General features: G+C 40.6%; 2 protein-coding genes across 6 annotated transcripts in view; one reads left to right on the forward strand and one right to left on the reverse strand.

Annotated features, from left to right (window-relative positions):
• BRF1 (BRF1 general transcription factor IIIB subunit) overlaps positions 1-25,229 on the reverse strand; it is a 236,285-nt gene that overhangs the window by 114,947 nt on the left and 96,109 nt on the right. For both annotated transcript variants that reach the window (XM_084629960.1, XM_084629961.1), the window contains exons 5-7: positions 22,084-22,156; positions 11,848-11,997; positions 10,281-10,374 (exon numbers count right to left, since the gene is read on the reverse strand). In XM_084629960.1, coding sequence (XP_084486086.1) covers positions 10,281-10,374; positions 11,848-11,997; positions 22,084-22,156 — 317 coding nt within the window. The remainder of the gene's footprint in view (positions 1-10,280; positions 10,375-11,847; positions 11,998-22,083; positions 22,157-25,229) is intronic.
• Positions 15,205-20,368, forward strand: BTBD6 (BTB domain containing 6). Of its 4 annotated transcripts, none has more exons than XM_084631498.1 (5): positions 15,205-15,330; positions 16,508-17,239; positions 17,718-17,808; positions 18,052-18,170; positions 18,400-20,365. In XM_084631498.1, exons 2-5 carry the CDS (start codon positions 16,863-16,865, stop codon positions 19,430-19,432), a joined length of 1,620 nt encoding a protein of 539 aa, XP_084487624.1. In that variant the 5' UTR covers positions 15,205-15,330; positions 16,508-16,862; the 3' UTR covers positions 19,433-20,365. The 4 variants fall into 4 exon arrangements, with proteins under 4 accessions (XP_084487624.1, XP_084487626.1, XP_084487623.1 ...); XM_084631500.1 differs by having other exon boundaries at positions 15,224-15,330; positions 16,933-17,239; positions 18,400-20,364; XM_084631497.1 differs by lacking the exon at positions 15,205-15,330 and adding an exon at positions 15,998-16,426 and having other exon boundaries at positions 16,933-17,239; positions 18,400-20,368.

The raw sequence follows: 25,229 nt of genomic DNA on the forward strand, positions 1-25,229 counted from the left end.
ACAAAAGCCTGACTCCAATTCTGGGGAGCGAACAGCATGGAAGAAAGGCACATTGGAGTAGCAATGGTGGAGCTTTGGAAAGAAGAACAAAGCGTTGTGGTTCTGGAGGGAAATTTTAAAGATGCATACACAGGATATGTACTTTTAACATTTTATTTTATGTTGTCTATTACAACTTGTCTTTTTAAAATGTTTTAAAGGGTATTTTAGTACATAAACAAAAAGAGAAAGAGTTACACAGGAATCAGATTTCAGAGTAACAGCAGTGTTAGTCTGTATTCGCAAAAAGAAAAGGAGTACTTGGGGCACCTTAGAGACTAACCAATTTATTTGAGCTTAAGCTTTCGTGAGCTATAGCTCACTTCATCGGATGCAAATCAGAGTTCAGAATATTATATCAGATACCAAAGGAAAACTGCATTGTAAGTTACGTGGTATACAGAGATGCTTAATTACTATTTGTATTATCTCTTTTTACAAAGAAATATTTAACACAGTAATTCAAAATTCTAAATAATATTTTTTCACATCCATATAATATTAATTGTAAGTTGAAATATCATTACTAACATTTTGAGCAACAGATTGACTTGAGAGGCTATCTGTAGAATCTGAAGAGTTAGTCAACTGATTTGCCTTTTAGTAAAGTCTCAGAATATTAATATATGTGCCCCATCATTTATTGTCTGAGCTTCCTTCAGAATTGTTGACCCATAGTATTGTATTCAGTAGCATGAGGCAGGTTCAGACTTCAAGTTGGCTCAGAGGTGATACAATAGATTGGGTAGACATGATTACAAGGTGTTTGCTAAATAAATCAGTCTATTTTTACATTATCATCCTTTTTTTAAATGCACACACAATATATGCATCAATATCATACATACACCCCACTTTGTAGAGGCACTGAACACAGATATCAGAGAAATGGTTACACACTTTACACGCTACTACTTATGTAATAAACTAATATACTATATTTTATTATTATTAAAGACAATGGTCTAATATTTCACAGGCTTGAGACTATGATGATCATATATTTTTTAAAATATATATTTGTGAATATATCATTAGTATTAAAAAATTAGCACCTTGAAAAGGTATATGCCTGTACATGTGCTTATACTTATAAGCTCTAACACTTATGTAGTTGTTAATCGTAAACTTTAAAGCCCTGCAAACACTTACACTGGTGCTTAACTTAATACACGTGGTAATCCCATTGACGTCACAAATTATCCTTTGGATTCTTGGAATTTCAATGTAAAAGTCCCAACAAACTTTTTTTTTTAAAAAAAGGAATTTGTTACTTCAAGAACTGAAATGTTTCGAGCACTTTATAAAACACTAGTAGCTGAAAGCCATGCTACCGCAAAAGTGTATTTCATAAAATCAGAGTGTCTCAGAACTTAAAAATTAGACAGACTGCAAACCCCAGCGATGACTGAACCTGGTGACATTCTAAACAGAAAGAGCTCTCAGCCATGCTTGCAGCTGTTTCCATCACTTCACACTGACTCAACAGACATTCTAGACTTCAGAGTGACAATCCTGGAATCTTATTACATTGATTGCATTGTTAATATTGGAAATTAAAATACACTTATGAAATTTAATGGTTGCCCTTTGAATACGCTATATGATTTCCATGAAAAGAATAGAAATACAGCCTAACCTTACATTAAGGGAGCTACTCAGATGCAGAAAGTCAAGCACTTAGGGAACTGTTTGCAGCATCAGGGCCAAGACAGTATTCATAAATTGTAATTATTGTACAGAAGATATCAAAGACAGTAAACAAGTAGTGTTGTACGGCTGGTGGCGTAAGGAAGCATCTAGGTATATCTCACTAAAATAATTTCCCTGGCATTACAGAGGCTTTGGGCATCAGTGCACCTTGATTCCGTCTGTTCTCTGCCTATGGCACACCATAGTTTAGGGCATGTTTACACAGCAGCGAGGAACATGGTTCGCACCGTGGGTAGACAGACACCTGCTAGTTCTGCTCAAGTTAGTGTGCTCCACGCAGCAGGATGGCCACAGCAGCACAGGCAGCAGTTGGAGCTGGCCACCCAAGTACAAACCCACCTGACCCACTCATAGGCGCCGACTCCATGGGTGCTCCGGGTCTGGAGCACCCATGGGGAAAAATTGGTGGGTGCTCTGCACCCACCAGCAGCCAAGCTCCCCACCCACCTCACCTCTTCCTCCTTCCCTGAGTGCGCCGCATCCCCGCTTCTCCTCCACACTGCTATTTTTAAGTGCACTAGCTAGAGCAGAGCGAGCATGCGTCTGTCTCCCCATGCTGAGACTTGCTCTCCTGACTGTTGTTTAGACATACCCTTTGTCAAGGTTCCTCCCCCACTCTGAACTCTAGGGTACAGATGTGGGGACCTGCATGAAAACCTCCTAAGCTTACTTTTACCAGCTTAGGTTAAAACTTCCCCAAGGTACAAATTAATTTTATCCTTTGTCCTTGGAATAACCACTGCCACCACCAATCTCTAACTGGGTTTACTGGGAAACGTAGTTTGGACACGTCTTTCCCCCCAAAATCCTCCCAACCCTTGCACCCCACTTCCTGGGAAAGGTTTAGTAAAAATCCTCACCAATTTGCATAGGTGACCACAGACCCAAACCCTTGGATCTGAGAACAATGAAAAAGCATTCAGTTTTCTTACAAGAAGACTTTTAATAGAAATAGAAGTAAATAGGAGTAAAGGAATCACCCCTGTAAAATCAGGATGGTAGGTATCTTACAGGATAATTAGATTCAAAACATAGAGAACCCCTCTAGGCAAAACCTTAAGTTACAAAAAAGACATACAGACAGAAATAGTCATTCTATTCAGCACAATTCTTTTCTCAGCCATTTAAAGAAATCATAATCTAACACATACCTAGCTAGATTACTTACTAAAAGTTCTAAGACTCCATTCCTGTTCTATCCCAAGCAAAAGCAGCATATAGACAGACCCAGACCCTTTGTTTCTCTCCCTCCTCCCAGCTTTTGAAAGTATCTTGTCTCTTCATTGGTCATTTTGGTCAGGTGCCAGCGAGGTTACCTTTAGCTTCTTAACTCTTTACAGGTGACAGGATTTTGCCTCTGGCCAGGAGGGATTTTAAAGGGGTTTACCCTTCCCTTTATATTTATGACACCCTTAATCTCCAGAAAGCTGAAATACTTGGGGTTTGGTGAGGTTTGGCCAGGGGTGGTGGGTGGGGGTGTTCAGTGGCCCATGATATACAGGAGGTCAGACTAGATCATCTAGTGGTCCTCTCTAGCCTTAAACTCTATAGGTACGTCTACACTGCAAAAACAAAACAAAAAAACAAAGAAGACCCTGTGTCTGCAGACTTGGGCTTGCGCTATGGTGCTAAAAATAGCCATGCAGACATTCCAGCTCTGAAGCACAGGGAGGAGGCTGGGTTTCAGAGCCCATCTACACATGGCTATTTTTAGCACCTTAGTGCAAACCCAAGGCTGCAGACACAGACTTTGAGACTTGATGACATAGGTTGTTTTTTTATGCTGTGTAAGTAAGTGAGAAATTAAAATATTGAAATGTACTGGTAATTTGTTACTAGTTTTGTGGGAAGTAGGTTTAAATGAAATGTTACACATGAAATTGGACCCACAGAAAATGGTAACTTTTTCCCATGAAAACAGAAACAGACAACCCAACTACTAAGGTACTGCATGGCACGGGAAGGACAGCCAAGCTGGAAGTTAGTCCAGAGGATTGAGAAGATTTTTTAGAAGTGATTTCATCCACTTATAAACCACTTTGAAATTATTTGCATACACATTTGGTGGGGCATTAAGTATTTTCGAATTCGATTTCTTAATTCAGCAAAGCAGTTGTTGGTGACTCTCTATAGCTAATGATGCAGGAGAAGGATGTGGACTACCACCACTATCAACAACTCCTCTTCTTCCGATATCTCTCCCAGTTTTCTAAAAGTCACCTTTCCACACGACATCATCTTGAAAGAACCTCAATTGATTCTGACATACGATTGTACCTCCCTTAACCTTCCCTTTCTCAAAATGCTTGAGAAATTCATCTCTCCAATTACCTTTCACACAATTTTAGTGTGGGTTTCGCTCTGCCCACAGCACAAACACACACTTCTCAATGGAGTCATTGCCTTCTCCCTCATTCTCCTTGATCTTAATAGACTTAATATCTTCTCCCTCAATATTCTTAACCTTAGTACAGCATTCAACATTATGGAACTTCTAACCTTGTGACCACCTCCCTAGCTATGCAGGCATCTCTGGTCCTCTCACATCCTGGTATTACTCCTGCATATCAAACTGCTCACCTCTCTACCTCTGGTGGCAGAAGACATTCAGATCAAGATGGAATGCTGCATGCTTGGACCTGAAGTCTATATGAGCTACACACTGTTGCACTGAAAATTGGGGCAGCTGCAGTCAACACAGATTTATACACGCTATGTATGGACTACTTCTTTTCCAAAAAGTTACCCATGCAGCCTTGGGTTGAAGAAACTTTCAGAGTCCATAGTGTAAGCATATTGACCAATTTATCAATTTTTTCTTCCAATGATTTCACCCAGATCTATAACAGCAGAAGCTTTTGGTAATGATGGCTTGGGATTTGTTTTTGTTTTTGTTTTTTTTGGGGGGGGGGGGGAGTGTGGGGAGAGGGGGTTGGTCAACAGAAAAATTTTGCTGTAAGTAGAGAGGTTCTCTCTAACCAACTGCAATCCATACACTGCAAATGCTTTGAAACAATTCTGGTGTAACGTTCCACTTTCCTCTAAGTGACATTTCACTACTGTACTGAAGTTTAAAAATAAGATTATTTATTTCCATTGAAAAAACTGCCTCAGATCTTCAAACAGGGATCAGGGCCCTGTTGTACTAGATACTGGACAAACACTGTGTCGCTGCTCCAAAGAGATTACAAGTTAGCATTTAGCAATATGCAACAGGTGAATAAATGGATAAACAAGGGGGAAAATATTGACTGAAGAAAAAAGGAGATAGTGGAGACAGGTGCATTATCTAAAGATATAAATGTAAGGGATAAACAAATAAAAATATTGAGGAATTTAAAAGCCAATTCTTTTGTATCATCAAAACTGATAGAGAAAATAAAAAATTGACTAGTTAATATTTGTACAGTGCCTTGAACCTATGAAGTAATATATAAATCAATATTATTCCAATTAGACTGGAGATGAAACAGATAGAATTTTCAGTGCGTTTATAAATATTTAATACATTTTGTTTCAACAATTAGGATGAGTTGTACTTTTGAATTCTGTGCCTCAAATTACAAAGCTACAAGGCCTTGTGAAGTGATTGTTAAGGTTATTTACTGAAGCCCTGCCAAAAGAAAAAGAAAATGGTTTTAAACCAAACATACAAGTTGAAAGTAATTAAGATCTCTTATTTTAAATGCAAGTGACAGGCTCTGTTGTGTCACCATTATGTTTTGTTGCTTTTACCTTGCAAAATGGGTTTCTTTTTATGATCAGATGAACAATTCTGCAAGGAGAATCTGAATTACTTAATACCCATTAATGTCACACATCTGTGAGCCTCCTGCTGAGAACTACTGTTCTGATAAATAGCATTGGCAGATTAATTGGCCCTAAGGCTAATAAGTAAGGCCCAATACACCCCAGTCTCCAGAGAAGAGGGTAAACTGACCCAGCCTGCACTGTCAGAGGCAGTTATGCTACAGAGGATTAGGATTTATCTCCCAGGGAAGGAGGACACCTATAACCTATAGCAGTGGCTCCATAGGTAGAAAACTGCCATGATTTACACTGAATGGGCATCTCGCCCAGGTGCCTTGACCACACCATCTCCCCAAACCGCACTGCCCACTGTTATGACCATGTAACACCAACCGCAGTGACGGAGTTGAGAGCACATTGTCCTGATCCAACCCCTTCAAGGCACATTTTCTGCCTCAGACACTGGCATAATCCAGGAGCAAATCCACCCTTCAGCAGCAGTTTAACAAATTGGAAGAATAACTCAAATAGTAAAGCACAATCAGGAGGCTCAGAAATACTATTATTATTTTTAATAACTTTGACTACAATTTGTAGTTTGGTTTCAGAATTTTCAGGGAAAAGTACTCAGCAGTATAGATGATATTTTAACATTGTCTATTAGTACCTACAACTAGTCCCATTCCCATCTACACAAAGCGATAACAGTTCTTAATACAATACAGCACAGAAACAGTAATAATTAAAAATAAATAAAACTCTACTTCATATGAGAAAGATATTTAAGCATGTGAAGCAAGTACTTATTAATTCAGACACTTCCATTTAATGATATTTCAAGATTCTAATTCTTGAAAGGAACAAAAAAAACCTTGGCTACAGAAACACTTATTCAAAGGGATTTTTTATTTGCCTTAGCTAAATACCATATAATGTGCTCTTATTTCAAAAACATCAATCAAGTTTTATAGATTCATGATAAATACAGTTGTAATTATAGCTCCCTGAAAATATTCAGCTGTCACATTTACCTTGTCAAAGTAAATAACGCTGTCATTTTAGCTGATGTGTATGACTTGAGTAAACATTTCAAAGCATGAATTTTACAACAAGACTTCTTCACTTAAACTGGTCAACATTAAATTTACTTCCAACTGCAATTTGCTATGCTTATTATTACTCTTAATAAAAATTAACACTTAAATATATCATCTTAAAAGTATATTATTAAGCGCAGAAATCATGAATTATAAAATGTGTATTAAAGAACATGCCCATTGACCAGACAGAAAAGTGATGTTAGTATTAATATATCCCCATCATCATAGCATACAAGCATCTCACAAACAATGAATTTATCCTCATAACAACCCTGTAAGTTACGGAAATATCATCATTCCCATTTTGAAGATTAGGAATTGTACCACAACTATTTTTCACAACTGAAAAGTGAACTACATTTGAAACTAGTACTTAATATCTAATTAATTAGTTGCACCTAGATGCTCTATTGCTGATCACTGGGTAAAAAATTTCCTCCGAAGACAAAATGTAACAAAATTTTGGTAATATTGGAGATAGACAAATTTACCTACTGAAAGAAAAAAAAAAAAAAGGAGAGGTTACTTAACTTGTACAGTAACTGGGGTTCTTCAAGATGTATCCCCTGACGGGTACTCCACGTCAGGATGCACACACCGCCCTGTGCTCTTGCTTGGAGATTTTCAACAGCAGTGTCTGCAAGTCTGCGCCTGCATGTTCTGACTTGAGGGTAATATTGCGGGGGGAGGGGGAGAGAACCCATCACCACTCCAGGTCCTTCTCAATCATGAAAGGACAAGGAGAGACTCTGAGGCCCACTGGGGTACAGAAACCCATTTGGATAGACTGTGTTGGGGATGCAGACTGTTTTGAACTAGGCTCAGAGACACAGAGAATTATAGCATTCAAAAACCAGTCGGAGAACACTTCAATCTCTCTGGTCACTCGATTACAGACCTAAAAGTGGCAATTCTTCAACAAAAAAACTTCAAAAACAGACTGCTGAATTGGAATTAATTTGCAAACTGGATACAATTAACTTAGGTTTGAATAGAGACTGGGAGTGGATGGGTCATTACACAAAGTAAAACTATTTCCCCATGTTTATCCCCACCCCCACCCGTTCCTCAGACGTTCTTGTCAACTGCTGGAAATAGCCCACCTTGATTATCACTACAAAAGGTTCCCCCCCCCCGTCCCCCGCCTGCTGGTAATAGCTCACCTTAAGTGATCACTCTCCTTACAGTGTGTATGGTAACACCCATTGTTTCATGTTCTCTATGAATATAAATCTCCCCACTGTATTTTCCACTGAATGCATCCGATGAAGTGAGATGTAGCTCACGAAAGCTTATGCTCAAATAAATTTGTTAGTCTCTAAGGTGCCACAAGTACTCTCTTTCTTTTTGCGAATAGACTAACACAGCTGCTACTCTGAAACCAGACACAGAGAATGTAGTCTTATACATTGGGTGTCACAAATGTACAAGATGCCATGTGACCAGAAAGTTGTAGGCAAGTATTTGCTGTGGTTTGTGGACTCTTATTACATTTTTATAACAAGGTTGGACATGGTGACAAATATGTCCCTGGGTAAATAGGTTCTGACAGTGAAGGAATCCAGAGCGGCCTCAATGAAGTCTATATATTCAATGGGTGAGAGGGTAGACTTTTCCATGTTAAGCGGAGACTCAGTGAATGAAACAGAGATAGGGCTTTCATGTTTGCAGTCTGAACCTTGAGGAACGAATGTCCTTTCAGGTGCCAATCATCTAGCTAGGGAAAGATGATTCCCATCTGTAGCCACGGCATGTGTGGCCTTGTTGGTGGCATCGAGCAATGGTTGAAGAGATGCTTTGGCAACTGTCTGACTTCTGTAATAAGGGCCTGAAATTGCGCCTTCTAATCCTGAGGCAGGTAATCAATAAAAGATGTAAACAGTTTGTGAAGTCATACTTTGCCATAAGGGCTTGGTAATTGGCTACTTTGAACTGTAGAGAGGCTCTTGGCTTGGTTCTAGTCTCTATGCTTCGAAGGCACTGAGTCCGATGTCAAAGACAGCACCACTCTGGAGGATTTCTCAGTGTGCAACTTCTTGGTCGGTGCCACAGTTGGTACCGGAAGGAACAGGAGCATCGGCAGCATCCTTACCAGGACATGAGGTTGCCTGAGATCCAGGCTGCAGGGATGACTTTCCCCTGTTCTTGTCCCATTCTGGGAGGTTGGGTCTTTTCCTCTTAAGGTTTTGACAGTCCCATAAGGCCCCCAGAATCTTTGCTTATCAAAGAATCGAAGGCAGGAGGCCACTCCAATATACAGGGGTTTAATTCTGTCCTTTCTCAATTTCCCAGGTCTGCTTTTAAATCCTAAGGAGATCTTACATTTGGTGGGAACGTGGGAGGTCTGACAGGGTTTGGAGTCTGAGGTCTTGGGCATAACCCATACTCAAGGCTACGGATCAAGGTCCAAGAAGGCCCAAAGTGGGTGACAAAAAAAAGGTGGGGGGGGGAAGACATGCCCCCCCAAAAGCACTGACTGTGCTAAATTAACTGCAAACAAACACAAATAAAGAAAATACTAAGAATAAATAAAATGTAAGCAAGATGAGTAGCCAGCCACGTGGCTAACACAAGCGGACACTGAGACGCTCCATCTCAAGCCCCAGGCGGTTCAGAACGAACTGGAGTGGCAGTGGATCTGCCCCTCTTTATCTACCCGTGTGTCAGAGCACGTGGGCATCCAGGACACAGGCACGGACCCACAGATGCTGCTGACGAGAATCTCCAAGCAAGAGCTCACAGGCACAGGCATATCCAAACATGGAGCACTCATAGGTACACTACTCGAAGAAGAATGGGAGAATATTTCACAATTTGGTTACTTTTTACTGAATTCATGGGAAAAAAGTTAGAACTCTCTAGCAATCTTCCAGTTGTACTCATTTTTTGTTTACTCATTAATGAAAAATGCAAGCAATTACTAGGTCTTCTTTAGTGTATGTCCTTCTTTTAGTATTTTGATTTCCAATTCTTTACCTTGATATGAAGAATCCAAAAATACTTTTACAGAATAGTGTCTTCAAAATTAAAAGACAAAAAGGTACATGGGAAATTTCCATGTTCAGGTTCTGGTCACAAGCACTTGGGACCTTACATTAAATTGTCATCTTGTTTTACAAGCTTGATTTTTATTATGTTCAGGCCATAGCTCTATTTTATCATCATCACTGTACTACTAAAAGCGCATGACTCTACAGAAAATTTTACAAATTTTGTAAAGCGGTGTGTTATCAGTTACAAAATTACAAGATACACTAGGGACTAAATACTGGGTTAATGCAGTAAACCCACACCATTCGCAGCTTTGCAGATCAAGCATTTACTCCACCTGCACAGTTAAGAACCTTGCTGACATTTCCACCACTTAAATCTTGTGTGATGTTGCGCAAGTCATTTAACTCTGCCTCAATTTTCTCAGTCGTAAAATGGGGATAATGCTTCTCACCCACCTTTGTAAAGCACTTTGAGGACCCGGAATTAGAAAATGCTATGTAAATACTAAGAAATGTTACTTAAAGTTGACCAGCAAACCAAGTTTTTACTTTCATAGTTCCTGGAATTTCTAAAAAGAAAAATAATCCATTTCTCTCTCACCTGGCCGCACGCACATGCACACACAAGAACTTACTACTCTTCAGTATCTTAAGTAAAAGATTAGAACAATAAAACTCCACTGACCTTTTCCTTAACGTAGACTCACAAACCTTGACCACTCTGATAACCTCTTTAACAGTACGTCGGAAATCATGCATTCTTGCTGCCACTAGAAGAGCTAGAGAATGAGCAGAGAAAGTCAGTGACAAAGATATTTAAGCAGAGCAAAGAACAAGAAAGAAGAAAACACTGAGCCATGCAAGTACACTCTATCTCTGCTCTCAACTTCAGTTAAAGAACAGCAAATGCTGATGTTCAGCTGTATACTTGAATTCAGGTGATTAAGTTGAATTGTACAAACTTTGCTTCCCATTCAATAAAATTAAGCCAGCAAACTGGGTTCTGTAAAATTCTATGCTTTAGTTGGGTTTGGCAGCCAAAGTGAGCTACTCAAATACAACACAAGAATATAGAATTGTTCCATACACAAAAAAATGTAATTTTTTTCAGTAGCAATCTGGTCTTCATCAATAAATTGCTCTCCTAGAACCTTTACCAGAAGCCAAAAATAAGATATAGATTCCATCTAGGTAGTTGTCAGTACCAGTAAAAGATTATTTCCTATTATTACTATTTGTATTTCAATAGTACCCAAAGGCTCATGGAATCAGGACTCCATGGTGTTAAATGATATACCAATGCAGAGGAAGTCATGGTCCCAGTCCCAACAAGTTTACACTCAGATTTGAAACAAGATACAAAACTAAGTGTCACAAACAGTGAGAGAGAGGGTGAGGGTACCAAGAAGATTGTGTGGTCACATGGGTTATCTGTGTGTTCTGCGTTATTGCAAAAAAACTTTTCTTTTACATATGTACACACTTAAAATTTGCAAATAATGTAAAGTGTTGAGATAGCCTATGTAATCAAACTAGCTTCTTGATAGCCTCACCATATCAGCTATCCCTGACTCAACCTAACCTAAGTTGCTGGGTTTTTTGTAGGTATTAGAGCATAAATGGGTCTCTTGCAGAGAAGCGAGATTAGTTCAGGGAGGGCACTTCATGCATGAGGGGCAGCATAAAAGAACGCATATAGATATTTGTGGGAAAAGAGGAGAAATGGGAGGTCAAAGTTAGTATCACTGGCAAGTTAGAGGGGATGGGGACTATGCAATGGGGAATAAAAGTGATTAAGAAAGGAGGGGTAGGTTCAAAGGTGAGGACAAAAAGCTTCAATTTGCAGAGCCAGTAGAGGGATTTCAAATGGGAACGAGTTGTGACATGGGCAGAGCAACAGGGAAGGATGATGATCTTAGCAACTATATTTTGCACATATTAGAGTGAGTGATATGGATACCGAGAGGAGGGTAGAGTAAACAAGCTGCAAGAACATGAGGGCCTGGAACAAAAGTCTTAGCACCATGGACAGAAATAAAAGGTTGAATTTTGGAAATGCTTTGGATGAAGAAGTTGCTGGATTTGAACATGGCTCTGCACATTTAGGCCATAAGAGCAAAGGGTATCTAAACTTCTCAGCTAAGAGACGAAAAGTCACCATCTGATGACTAAACCCCAAAACAGAGCTTTTTTATATAGCAAATCAGATTGGCACTTTGTGCGCTGAACAATTGACACAAGATTTTAGATACCTGCTCCACAGAGCCCCGATGGTCGGCGTCCTGTGTGCATCCAGTCTCTTTTCATCCTCTGTAATAATCTTAGAGCTGTCATTGATACCTTCTGGTTCTTTTCTCCAAATTCTAGCATGTGCGCAAAACGAGGAATATATAAACATGGATCTGCAACACAATAAAATACAATTATTTCTAATCTTGACTTTTAGCTTTTGAAACATGCACCCTGAACAAGTGTACCACAGACATTCCATGGTTGATTTGCTATGTATCTCAGTAACAGAAAACTCCTACAACAATGCCTTTTTTTTTTTTTTTTTTGGAGACTGGATCCTTTGACCTGGTGATTCTTTAGAAACACCTTTTTAATCTCTGTACCAATTAACAGCTAAAACACTATTCCTTTTTTGCTTTACAGTTAAACATTTTTAAAGTATCCTCATGGTGTATTCCACATATACTCTTAGGCCACTGTTCTGCAATGACTGGTACATGTGCCTAACTTTATGCATATTATGGACAATAATGGGTGACTCCGCATATGTGTTAACTCAAGCATTTGCAGGATTGGGGGATAATTTAGATCCAAACTTTTTAACATTCACCGGTACAGCAACATGTATACTAACTTATGTGTCTCTGTACCTAACTGTAAATTATTATCCTTTGAAACATAATCTGTTTATAAATAAAATATTACTACCAAAAGTATCTCCACGTATCTCCAAATTTAACCAGCTACAGTTCCTTAATCAAAATTCCATAGTCACCGATTCATACTCCAGCAAAAGAAAAAGCTGTTTATCAGGCACACCAGAACATAACTTCAGCTGGTGTAAAATGTCATTGACTTCAACGGAACTAAGATAATTTACACCAAATAAGTATCTGCCCCTCTATGTATAAGGTAATTTCAAATTTTGGTGTTATCAGCTATAGACTAATAGAACAGCAAAAAGCTGTCTGTATGGGTGGTTGCTTTACCTAAACCAGCTTCTAGTTTATCAAATAGAATCTTTTAAAAGCTATGCTCTATACTTGTTTACTCTTTTTTCCGGGGCATCATTTTCTCATTTCCTGGCAGCCTCTTATCACTTGACCCAAAATCTATGGGGTATGGTAAATTGTTAACTATTACACTCAACTCAATTTCCTTAGCTGATTCCCCATTTGGGCACTTTAACTGATAAACATTCATTTAAATAGTCTTACAGATTTGCAATTAATCAAACCAGTTACATTTTACTACTAAGTTCAAACAATGGATATCCTGTTGCCATTTCCAATTACCAGGACTGCACTACACACCTCCAGCCTTTCCATTTAAAAGTCTGCATATTTTACTTTAAATCAAAAACTTCGAGACATAAGTATTTCTCCCAAAGAATTTTGGGATTACAAAATGGAATCAACTAGTAAACATGATTATAAATAAAACAATAGAAATATTAACTCCCAAAGGCAATTAGTAAGGAAAACAGAATAATTCCCACTGTTCTCCAATCATCATCCATATCACATCTAACATCAGGGATGTCTGTCTAACAATGTATTTTAAGGTGTTTATCACCAAAAAGTAACTGGATTGTCTGAAAGAATACACCAGGGAAATCTACCTTCAAATCCTTCAGTTAAAAAAGAAAAAACCACACCACCACCACTATAAAGGTCTTTCAAAACTATGGTCTCATTTTTAAAAAAAAACTAACAAAAACCTGTTTAAGTCATAATTCAACAAAACAAAATGACCCTTTAAAGTGAAAACTCATTTCTCTAGCTTTTTACATTTCCAATTTCCATTTTACATTATTCCAAAACACCAAATGTGTTACGGTGACAATTCCAAAATCTTCACAAGTTCACTTGGCAGGGTTTATACAAAACGGCTCAACTTAGGTGGGAGCTGAGGCCACTCAGCACCCCAGAAAATCAAGGCCTCAAATGAGGGGAGGAATTTATTATTACTTTAAATTCTTCAGAGCATTTTTTCGCTGTAATTTCTATGAACTGACAAACATTTGCATTGTAGCTTTCCAGGAAATTCTGCCGACATTCATGCCCACAGATCATTTGACAGAAACTAGTTTGTGCTACACATTATTAATTTACATTTTTAAACTAGCGAAACAATCGGAGTCTTGAAAAGTAGTAAATGCAAATGACTTCAACAAAAACAAACACTGAAAAGAAGCTCTCCACCAACCGGCAGACTGCAAATGGCTGCAATGCAATATTAAGAGTATAAGAATTAAATGTAGGTCTAGGATGAATGTAAAACCAACTTCTTAATTGGATGCATACAAGCCAACACATTTTTAAAAAGTTAAGTTAGAAGTAGAATACTGCAGGTTTTTTTAAACTCATTCCAAATAAATGCGCAGATGCTACAGACTGCTCCAGGCTGGCAGAACTCTGCTCCCATACAGAGCCCTATTGACTTCAGGGAAATACCGTGCATTTGCAGGGGTCATTCTGAGCCAAACAGCTTGCAGGATCAGCTACTAGTTATGTTTATTTATGCTACTACAGCTTGCATGCTTCAGAAAGTTTCCCCCCCATCCTTCCTTCCTTCCTATCCTACCTTTGTTGTGACACCTCTGCTTTCAGCAGTACTCATCAAAACAGATGACACACATTTCAGGGTGAAAAAAGAGGTGGCCACAAAATTTCAAAATCATCATTATGAGCCAGAAAGCAAGAATTGCTGGATCATACAAAACAGAGAAGGCATAAATGTGTGGTCTGTGAACAGTTACTGTAATACAGTGTGCTTCATGAGGTTAATGACAGGCCTTGGTCAGAAATGACTGCTCCTCTTATCACCACCACCACCCCACACACAAAAAAACCCCACAGAAAATGTGGCAAAGCTATAATCCAGCGAAGTGCTAGAAATCAAACTCAGAGGTGAGGGCAATAGTGGTGCAAGTTACACACTGGTAAACAGAGACTAGTCAGGAGCAGGAGTGTGACACCCCAGGTGTGGAAGGGTGATGGATGGGGTTGTAGCTGGGAAAATAACCAACAGGCTGGGGGTTTAAGATAAAGCCCAGCCGTTGCCTTTCCTGCTACAACCCCACCCTCACACTGTCTGGATGTGTGCAGGATACTCCAGTTTCCACGCACTCGGAATGTAGCCCAAGTGTCAGCTGCAGTTCTCACTTACATCCTGAATATCCCTCACTGCTTTTACCACCGGGACCACTTAATGTTTTGTCTGTGCTCTTGCGGCTCCGAAAAGTCCAAACCCTGGAGGGAGAAACGGCCTGACAGCAAGCAGCTTTGCGCGAAAGGCGGCCGCAGAAGGCCTTGGGGCGCCCTCGCTCGGTCCGGCTGGGAACGACTGGCTGCACAGAAACAGGATCTCAGACCCAGACCCAGCCCCCTCCCGTCTTCCCAACCATTTCCATAATCATGGCTTCTGACTCCACGGAGCAGCCTGCCGTGCAAACTTTCCCAGCTCGGTGTGGACGGAGGGACGCCTGGTGAGGGCGGCAGGTACAGTGACCCCGACTTTTTGCGTGGACTGGGGCAGGCTGGGTCTCTGCAGAGCTCCCCCGCAGCTGGGCAGCAGCTGAGTCCCAAACTGCAGCGCTGCTGTGCCTCTGCGTGGCATTTCTGCCGTGCCTGCTGGGGCTCCCACTCTGCAACATGTCAGACTTGCTCTGCTGCTGCAAGTAATGCCCGGGATCGGGAAGAAAACAACAGCCTCGCAGGCTCTCTAGGTGCACGGGCGGCGGGGAGGGGGGAGAGAAGGGAGGCTTTCAGGAAGAAAAGTCGCTCCGATCGCCAGCTCTGCCCCCATCTGTTTACTGCCTTCCTGGTTCACCTTGGCTCAGCATCAAAGCCCGAGTCAAGCCAAGCTCTGAGCTGCCCTCGGGCGGGGGGGACGCTGCAGAGCTGGGGGCTCTCCCGGGGAAGTTGAACGCAGACTGCGGATCGCCCGTGGGGCTGGGTTTACTTTGCAGAGGGCCGGAGGGAAGTTGGCGGGGTAGGTCCCCATTGCACCGGGGGAGGGGGGTTGCTAGTGTAAGGCTCCCCCCGCCTCTGGGGGTGAATTTGGAGCATCAGTACATTTGGCTCCATTGCAGCGGTGGATTTTGGCTCCCTGTAATTTTCCCAAGCGGCTGGGGGGGTGGGGAGGGCGAGCTGGCGGGTAGGAGGGAGCGGAGAAGAATGACATATTGTCTGGGAAGGGAGGGAGCCCGGGGCCGGGCCCCGCCGCTCCCCATTGGAGCAGGCGGGCGTGACGCGCGGGGCCGCGGCTGGCTATTTGAGGCAGGAGGCGGAGGGAAGCCGACACACACACACACACACACACGGAGGGGGCAGCGCACACGCGTGAGGACACGGGCGCCCGGCCCCGCTGCTGGCTGCAGAACCACAACCGCGCAGGGAGGCGGCAGCGCCCGCGGAGACGCGCCCAGCGGCTCTGGCCTTTCAGGCGCAGGGGCGCTGCGCGGGGCACGGACCCCCACACCGGCCCCGTGGGCATCTGCTCCGAGCAGGACTGAATCTGGGAAAGTTTTGTTCGGCGGGCAGCGCGGCGGGATTCACAGCAGCCGCCTCCCCTCGCGTGCGGAGGAATTACAAGGTGCGGACCGGGAACCGCAGCCAGGGTTTGTTCGGCCCTTGTTTAAATACTGGGGCTGGGAACTTGCTGCTCTCTCTGCAGATGTTTAACCCTTGCCCGGAAGAAGGATCCGAGTCGCCTTTCAAAGAAGATCCAGTGGTTGGCAGCAGCTCGGCGCTGACTGGGCTTTAACTCTTGGGGGCTTTATGGATTGACTCTGCTACTCCTCCTTTTGGGGAAACACTTTGCCTGTATCCCTCCTGGGGTCTTCCTTTGCAATCCTGCCTGTGGTCTTGAGGCTGGGACCTTCAAGCAAAGGTGAGCACTGGCATCATTCCTTACGGCACTGTTCTGCTCCCTAGAAAAGGCGCTCGGGGCTTCTGAGCAAAAGCCGCAGTTTAAAATCATAAGTATCCAGGTAGTGGGACCTGACTTTAGAATAGCTGTCCTCTTGCTCATGCCACTGCCCCATGGCTGCCTCAATGGCAGGATCATGAAGTGTTTGACTTTCTTTCTTCTGCTTCCAGAGACCTTAAAGAAGTCCAAAAAGAGCGTGAGGTCAAACGGCAAGGTGCCAGCATGCTATGAGGTAGTGCCCCTCTCCCTGAAGAAGAAGATGGCTGCAGAGCTTTACCCTGCCAGCGCTAACACCAATATTGCAAACAGTAATAACGCTGCTGCTGCCACCGTCACTGCTGCTGCCAATAGCAAGAAAAACGCCCTTCAGCTTCAGCAGAGTGCCCAGCCGCCGCCGCCGCCGCAACTGCAAAACCTGAACAACAACAATTTGGAGAGCTCCAACTGGCAGTCCTTCCACCCCACCCTGCGGGAGAGGTAAGTGCCAGCCTGGCCAGAGTGTACAGAGCCTGGGCAGCCCTTGCCCCCCCACCCTGCAGGAGAACTATAGGGCAGCAGCTAGTCCCATGGCATCCCCCTTCTGTGCCAAAGGCAGGGAACATGGGTTGTTTAGCAATGAGCAGCCCTGCCACCCAACACTGGGAGATTCTGGCTCCCCAAGCCAAAAAAACAGCAAGTTGTGGCAGTCACAGGCCCCCTGCAGCCTAAGGCCAGGGGAGTTCAAGTATTGCATCTGTATATTGGCCACATTCTGCTCTCAACTCACTTGTGCAACCACCGGCTCCACAGTGAGAGAAAGTATCCCACTGTGTCCCATTGCACCAGCTGTAGCAAGGGGGTGGAGTAGACACCTACTGAAACCAGGACTCAATTTATGTAGCATTAGGTCGCATTGTGGCATCAGGTGATAAACTTGGCAAATCTAATTTGGTTTCTCCCTTCCTGTTACTTTCAGGAACGCACTGATGTTCAATAACGAACTTATGGCTGATGTACATTTTATCGTAGGCCCCCTGGGGGCATCAAAGAAAGTTCCTGCCCACAAGGTTTGTGCAGCTGATATTTTTTCCTTCTGCTAGGGTAGTGGAGTTAACTTGTCTAATTATGATATTTTTGTCTTATCTCCAAAGTAAATAAATAACTTATATCTTAATTATAATGGGACAGTTTAAGGGATTTCTATTTGAACTGAAGCTTTTAAGTTTCCCCCAGTACCTCTTCTGTCAGCTAGTATGTTTAATTACTACAGCTACATACTAAAGGCATACTTGTATTTTTTTTTTTAACAGTATGTTTTGGCAGTTGGTAGCTCTGTCTTCTATGCTATGTTTTATGGTGATCTTGCAGAGGTCAGATCTGAAATCCATATACCAGATGTGGAACCTGCAGCCTTTCTAATCTTATTAAAGTAAGTGGTCATTATGAGTCTACAAATCCTGTGGAGAGACTAAAAGTGGTTTATAAAAATCTTTAAAATCTTTTAAAGGGCATCTAGGAACATGCAGCTATTACACTTTATTAAATGTGCTGACAAATGTCAAATATGACAAATTGCTACTTGTCAGTTATGACAATTGTAGCTTAATCTCTCAGGGCTTATATTGCTTTTAAAAATACTTGTTTTTTATTCTGTTTAGGTATATGTATAGTGATGAAATTGACCTGGAAGCTGACACAGTGCTCGCTACTCTGTATGCTGCCAAGAAGTATATCGTCCCAGCCTTAGCAAAGGCTTGCGTCAATTTTCTGGAGACTAGTTTAGAGGCTAAAAATGCTTGTGTTCTGCTGTCTCAGAGCAGACTCTTTGAGGAGCCAGAATTGACCCAGCGCTGCTGGGAAGTAATTGATGCTCAAGCAGAAATGGCATTGAAGTCAGAAGGCTTCTGTGAAATTGATCAACAAACACTAGAGATCATTGTAACCAGGGAAGCACTAAACACTAAAGAGGTGGTAGTTTTTGAGGCTGTTCTTAATTGGGCAGAGGCTGAATGCAAAAGACAAGGGCTACCAATTACACCAAGGAACAAGAGGAATGTATTAGGAAAAGCTTTATATTTGGTGCGAATTCCAACTATGACTTTGGAGGAGTTTGCCAATGGAGCTGCTCAATCTGACATCCTTACCCTTGAGGAAACACATAATATATTCTTATGGTATACAGCTGCAAATAAACCCAAGCTAGAATTTCCACTGACAAAAAGAAAAGGACTTGTACCTCAAAGATGCCATCGATTTCAATCGTCTGCGTATCGTAGTAACCAATGGAGGTACAGAGGTCGCTGTGACAGTATCCAATTTGCTGTAGATAAAAGGATATTCATAGCAGGACTAGGCTTGTATGGGTCAAGCTGTGGTAAAGCTGAATACAGCGTCAAAATTGAACTTAAGCGTCTAGGAGTTGTTCTTGCTCAAAATCTGACAAAGTTTACCTCTGATGGATCCAGTAATACTTTCTCTGTGTGGTTTGAACACCCTGTGCAGGTTGAGCAAGACACATTTTACAACGTAAGTGCCATTCTTGATGGCAATGAACTTAGTTATTTTGGGCAAGAGGGAATGACTGAAGTACAATGTGGAAAAGTAACATTCCAGTTCCAGTGCTCCTCTGATAGTACCAATGGAACTGGAGTACAAGGAGGACAAATACCTGAACTCATTTTCTATGCATGATGCATTTTACTTCGACTGTATTCCAGTACTGCTATTCACACTAAAGGATTTTTTTGATTACTACAAACCTCTACAGCAGTGTGGAATGTTAGGCTACTTACCTATCTACTACATCAGGCTATCAAAATAAGTGAAGGAATGCTCTTGAATTTAATCTTATTTTATTTATTCATAAGATATTTGACTTAATTAAAACTGCAACATGCAGAAAAATGTTAAATTCTGCACGTAATGTGCATTTATTTTGTATATAGATAACTAACTCGCAGACTGCAGCTGACTCAAGCAGGATGTTCTAAACTAGAGCAGTTTATGAATCTGTGAAATATAAAACATTTTTACTTGCCCTAAAACCTGTGTACTTGATCATTGCTGATTGTATGACTTGTGTCTATGTTAATATATCTATAGTACAGTTTAGTGGTGGGATTCCTAAGAAAATGATAAACAGAACACTCAGACTACTGAGTTTGTCTATAAAAGGCATAACTATCAGCACAAATACAGAGATTGCTTTGCAAGGTCACTAAAGCTCTCCACAAACAGGCACACTATACAGTTTCTTCCCACCTTGGAGGTGATGTATAAGGAAGCACAGTTTTCTTAAACTTCAGTGACAAAGCAGAACGGTTTGAGCGACTGTAAAGCTGATTTTAAAAAATATCCTAAGCTTTTATTTGAAACCTTACAAGATTTCATTCAGATTAAGTTCTCTGCAGCTACTGCATTTGCTCTTTGTAGAGTTAGGGAAGCTTTAGATTAAACTGACATCTGTCCCATTTTCAAGTAAATTGCAACAGACTGGTCTAATGTCTAGGCCCTTGTCTACACACAGTTAAAAACAGATTTGTTAAATTGGTTCAGAAACTGTGTGTGGACTAGGATAATTCGAAACCAATGTATGAAGTAAGAACTTTATGACTCTGTTTTATGTATATTTGGTAAAAGTTACAGTACTAAGCCGCATTTAAATGCAGCTTTATATATATATAAAATCTTTACAATCTACAAAAATCCACTGAAGGAGCAAAGAACTGAAATATCAATAATTAAACTGCCCAAATTCAGATGCTAGCTTGAGAGACACACAGTCTGATAAAAAAAATCTTAAATAGTACATTTAAAATTCCTGATGATGAGGGAGGAAGCCACCTAAACAGGCTGCATACCAAGAGCACCCTCTTTGCTTTTTCATACAGCTGACAGGTGAAATAATCCCTCAAATGTACTTTATCACATATTTACACCTGTTGAGCTAATTCCAGGATACAGACTACAAAAATAACTGAACTAGCTTTTTCTATCATTGGAGATTAGGCAGTTGAAAATATTTACTGTGTACTATAAGCAGTACCCTTTTCTCATCCTTGTAGCAGTGACCTTGGAAAAAGTACAAAACGGGGATTAGAGATTTTTTTTTTCCTGGTGTAAAAAGTACCACTAATATTTAGTTTAAAGGCTTGCTTGTTTTCCAGACAAATATTCGCTGGCTGCTGTAAGACAATTCAATTAAAATACAAACAATAATACAGGACTTCCTGTTCTGTCTTTAGAAACTGCAGTGCAAAATACTAAGGGAGCTGGATTTCCACTGCAAAAATCAGAGGGAGAATATTCTTTTCATCTAGTATTAAGATATGCCAAGTGAACTAGCCCAGTGACTTGGCTGATAGCTGTGTATTGTCACATCTTATCGAGACTCCATGATCACTGAACTCAGTATTTGGACAGGTGATGCTTAGTTTCCAGGGAGAGCAATGTTCTCAAGTGCTCCTCAAGGGCTAGCTGTAAGTAGACTGAAGTTGCCTGTTTGTTGATGACAAAAAAAATCTCAGTCCCTCAATGCAGACTAAAAGATGTTAAGTTGAAGGAAATACAGGAGAGAGAAAAATACTAGAATAAAGAGGCAAGTAACAGTCACACGATACCCTTATGAACCAATCCCTTTAAGTGGAGTTAGCAAGGTTTTCTGTGGCTCAGAGTCTGCCAGGCTTGACAAAGTACTGAAATGTAACACGCATACACTGCTGTCTGGAGCTGCTACTACTAAAAGCAGATTTTAATATATGTTAGATTAAAAACTGTTTTCATACAACATAACCTGTGCTTATTTCAACCGCCACTTTTAAAACAAAATAATAGTAGAAGCAAACGGATTACTAATGTTCTCTCAAAACAAAGCTCCTCATTTTCCATAAATCCTCTTGTATTTCAAGTGTTGACATCAGCAGCTTCAGGTGCTGAACACAGTAAATTTAGCAAATACTTAACCTAATATTGTGTCTTATTTGGTTGAACTGAAATATGACAAGTCTGTACAAGCTTGTAGATAAGCATCTCTCTCTCATGTCAGTCCATACTCTCATTAAGGCTTACACTATTCTTATACTAAGAGGTAGTGAATGACATTTTACTGGAAAAGAAAATAGTGTCAAGCTTACGTGCATTCAACAGCAGCCCCACTATTGTGTTCTCTATTTTAAGATGACTTCTACACTTCAGTAACTGTCACATTTTATCTCTGGACTATGAATTTCATTTTAAAGTGCCCCTTTAATACTGTACTGTGCAAATTTTTGGCCTTCTAAGAGCAATCGTGAAACTATAGTAAAGTATACCCAAGTACTGAAAGCCAACTCTTAAAAAAATACCTATAGCTGGAGCATTTATGCAGAGCTCTCTGGCCAGCAGAAGGAAAGTTTTTCCCAGCACATAGACATTCACCTATTAAAGACAGAAAACATTATTTGCACCTTAAATAGCAAACATTGAAAAAAACACTCCATTATACAGAGATGAAAATCCACCTCTGAAACAAACAAGTGGCTTTTGTTAAAAAAAAAAAAATCACCCAGATATTTTAAAGTGAAAGTAATCATTTGATGCAATCGGATTTATAGATCATAGAGGTAAGCTAAATTCTCATTAAAAGATATATGAAAAGTTAAAGCTGTGACACAAGCCAAAACAGAAAATCACTAAAAACACTGCACTACTTTGCAACAGGTTGCCTATTATGCTTTTCAGTGGGCCCCATTTTGTCCTGGAGTACTTGGGCAATTTCCCAGTTTGTCAGTTTATAGCTCAAAACACACATCGTTACATTAAACTATAACTCTGCAGTGGCACTCGTCTCTTCACTTAACAAAACCTGCAAGTTAGTGCAATTTTAGCTTTGTTTAATCATGTAAAGTGGTATAATTAGAATTTCACAAGCACAAACAAAACTACTTTTCCACGCAGGGAGGGAGTGGCACTCAGTGCTCCAAAGATTTTTGCCTTCCCTAATTTTTCAGTTACTATCCTCAGTTCAACATACTGGTTTTTTTAACCTATAAAGCCCTCAGTGCTTAGGAGACCTGGTTACCAGAAAGACTGCCTCTCTCTCAGTGTTTAAACTGCCACAGTTGAGCTCACAGAGGTGCTCGAGCTGAGGCTCCCTTAATATAAATAAGGGGGAGCTGCTAGCGTGGCATTTTCTGTGAGGGGTCCTCAATTTTGGAACAGTCACCCTCACCTGAGTCCACCAGACCTCAAATTTGTTGACTTTCCATGCACGCTGTAAAAGCTCATCTTTTTCCCCTTCTTTTCTGAGGCCGCTGAGGAGACTGTAGGCTCAGGAGATGTTTATGGGCAGCCCTTTGTTTATATTCCTATAATGAGTTTTAATTTATGGGCTAGGTACTTAGTCGTATTCCAAAAGTTTGAAGAAATGAAATAAAATAATGTATTAAGTCGTGCTTTTCTGGCCTTAGGAGAGGGCTGGATGTTGCTATGCTTCAGTTCCAAATTGACTGTGGGTATTCCTACATGACCATGCTGCGGCCCCAAGGCATAAATACATGTCAAAGTTAAGAGACTCAGACCTCTGACATGATACTAAAAAAACAGTCCTTGTTTTTTATTTAAGTAGTCTATGTTTAGTGGTTTTACGCAGCAGAAGTGTCCCTCTGCCATGCAAAGTGAAGTTGGTTAGTAGAGAGCGAAGTATGCACCTGGGCTATTGAAACATATCAAACAAGCTTATGGAAAAGCATGATGAAGATGCAGGCCTCCTGTTAATAAATATACTCATTCTGCATCAAAAGCTATTTTTAAAAAAAGTCATCCAATTTGAAGTGAACTTTCTTCATCAAAGTATTTTCAGGTCGTCTTCTCCCCTTGTTCAGGATGGGGAAGTGATAGGAGATTTTTCTGTACTTTAATTCTACTTGATTTTTTTTTTTAATTTAAAACCATTACAAGAATCTCCAAGGCTGTCAGTCATCTTCAAAGAGATCATTCAATCTATCACTCAAATATAGATGGGTATTATTTCACTTAGTATATTTAGTGGAATGTGTTGAATATCTCTCTTACACAACCTCTATATATGACCAACAGTGAGACAGGACTAGCAGGTAGATAGATAACTGTAGTGTTATCTGTAGGGCTATGGAGAAAGGATGGTACAATTTAAACCCAGAGAGGAAGTGACCAAAATTGAAATGTGTCCCTTTAATCAAGATTAGCCTTGATGGGTACCAAGGTACAGAAATATATATAGATACCCAATATCTAGCATTTCCTGTAGAATTTGATACTGTATGGTTTATTTCCTTTTTGTGAGCCATGAAGATAGAACAATTTTTACTAAAGCAAAACTATGCAATGTTTCCAAGGGTCTCTCGCTTCCATTGATTTGGGTTCTCTAAATGCACTGCAGTTTGTTTTGACAAACTACAACGTGAAAAAAATCTCTTAAATCTTCTTAGTAGTTTAAGCCTCTTAGTTGGCTGACCTGGAATTATATATCTTAAACCTCATAATTTAGAAATCTGACCTGCAAGAAGGATTTATTATACAAGTCAATAAAGTTACTCCATTAGAGCCAACCACATCATTTTTCCATCCCAAGCCTCACTGACTCACCCAGTTCTTTCATTTAGTCTAGAAAAAATACAAACCAACAGATGAAAATATTTATTATCTCCTGTTTATTCTTTTTTGACAGAAGGCTCAAATACCTCCTTTTTGTCCCCATCTGACCACATAATTGCAGACAATACACTTAACACTCCTCCCCAGCAAATTTTCGATAAAAACATCAATTACAGAGTAAATAAATACCAATAGGCATAAAGACACAGTTTCCCACAGTGAAGTCCTCCTAAGAGTCAAGGATTGCAGGGAGGGGGTCACATTAAGTTTTCAGCAGAGCCAAGTGCATAGTCAAATTGCTGTATCACTGATTCTATCATCCATTCCTGGGTCTAGCTAAAGTCTCCAGATCTAGGACCTACCTGAAAATCTAAATCTAACCTGCTTCTTACTTCACCCACATCATATACAGTATGACGACTGATCTCAAGGTGCAGAAAGCTTGTCCACACAAAACACTTACTAAACTCAAGTAGAAATTGTACTTCAGGGAATTTCTGCTCTAAGATCCTAAGTGCAATCGTTTGCAGCGTTTGGTTACCATTGATTCAGAGAGGAAGTCAGAAAGCGCGGATGCTATCCAGTGGATTGTGTGTTATATTCTGGTTTTTCACAGAGCTCATACATTTTTAATGCTAGTGTAAAAGTCACAGAAAGAACAAGCAATAAAAAACTGGCTCTCTTGGCAAGCCAATACAGATACTTTTGGAATGATCAAATATTCACAGGTACTGGGGCATTTGTCCCTTTATATATATTGAAAATTAAAGAGCCCACAAGGCTAACCCAGTAATCAATAAAAGGCATGTATTACTGAAACATGTCATTTAAGGACCTCTGGTGGTGATAATTTAAGAGGGCTCTTCAACATTTTTTT

The sequence above is a fragment of the Lepidochelys olivacea genome, assembly GCF_965140295.1.
Source record: "Lepidochelys olivacea isolate rLepOli2 genome assembly, chromosome: 6".
Taxonomy (NCBI): Eukaryota; Metazoa; Chordata; order Testudines; family Cheloniidae; genus Lepidochelys; species Lepidochelys olivacea.

What these genes read in the sequence shown, in the direction of transcription:
- BTBD6 (XM_084631497.1), top strand. Translation starts at nt 16,009, where the DNA reads ATGACATATTGTCTGGGAAGGGAGGGAGCCCGGGGCCGGGCCCCGCCG. An exon ending in CACCCCACCCTGCGGGAGAG is followed by an intron (nt 17,240 to 17,717) that starts GTAAGTGCCAGC and finishes TGTTACTTTCAG; the next exon opens with GAACGCACTGATGTTCAATA. An exon ending in AGAAAGTTCCTGCCCACAAG is followed by an intron (nt 17,809 to 18,051) that starts GTTTGTGCAGCT and finishes TTTTTTTAACAG; the next exon opens with TATGTTTTGGCAGTTGGTAG.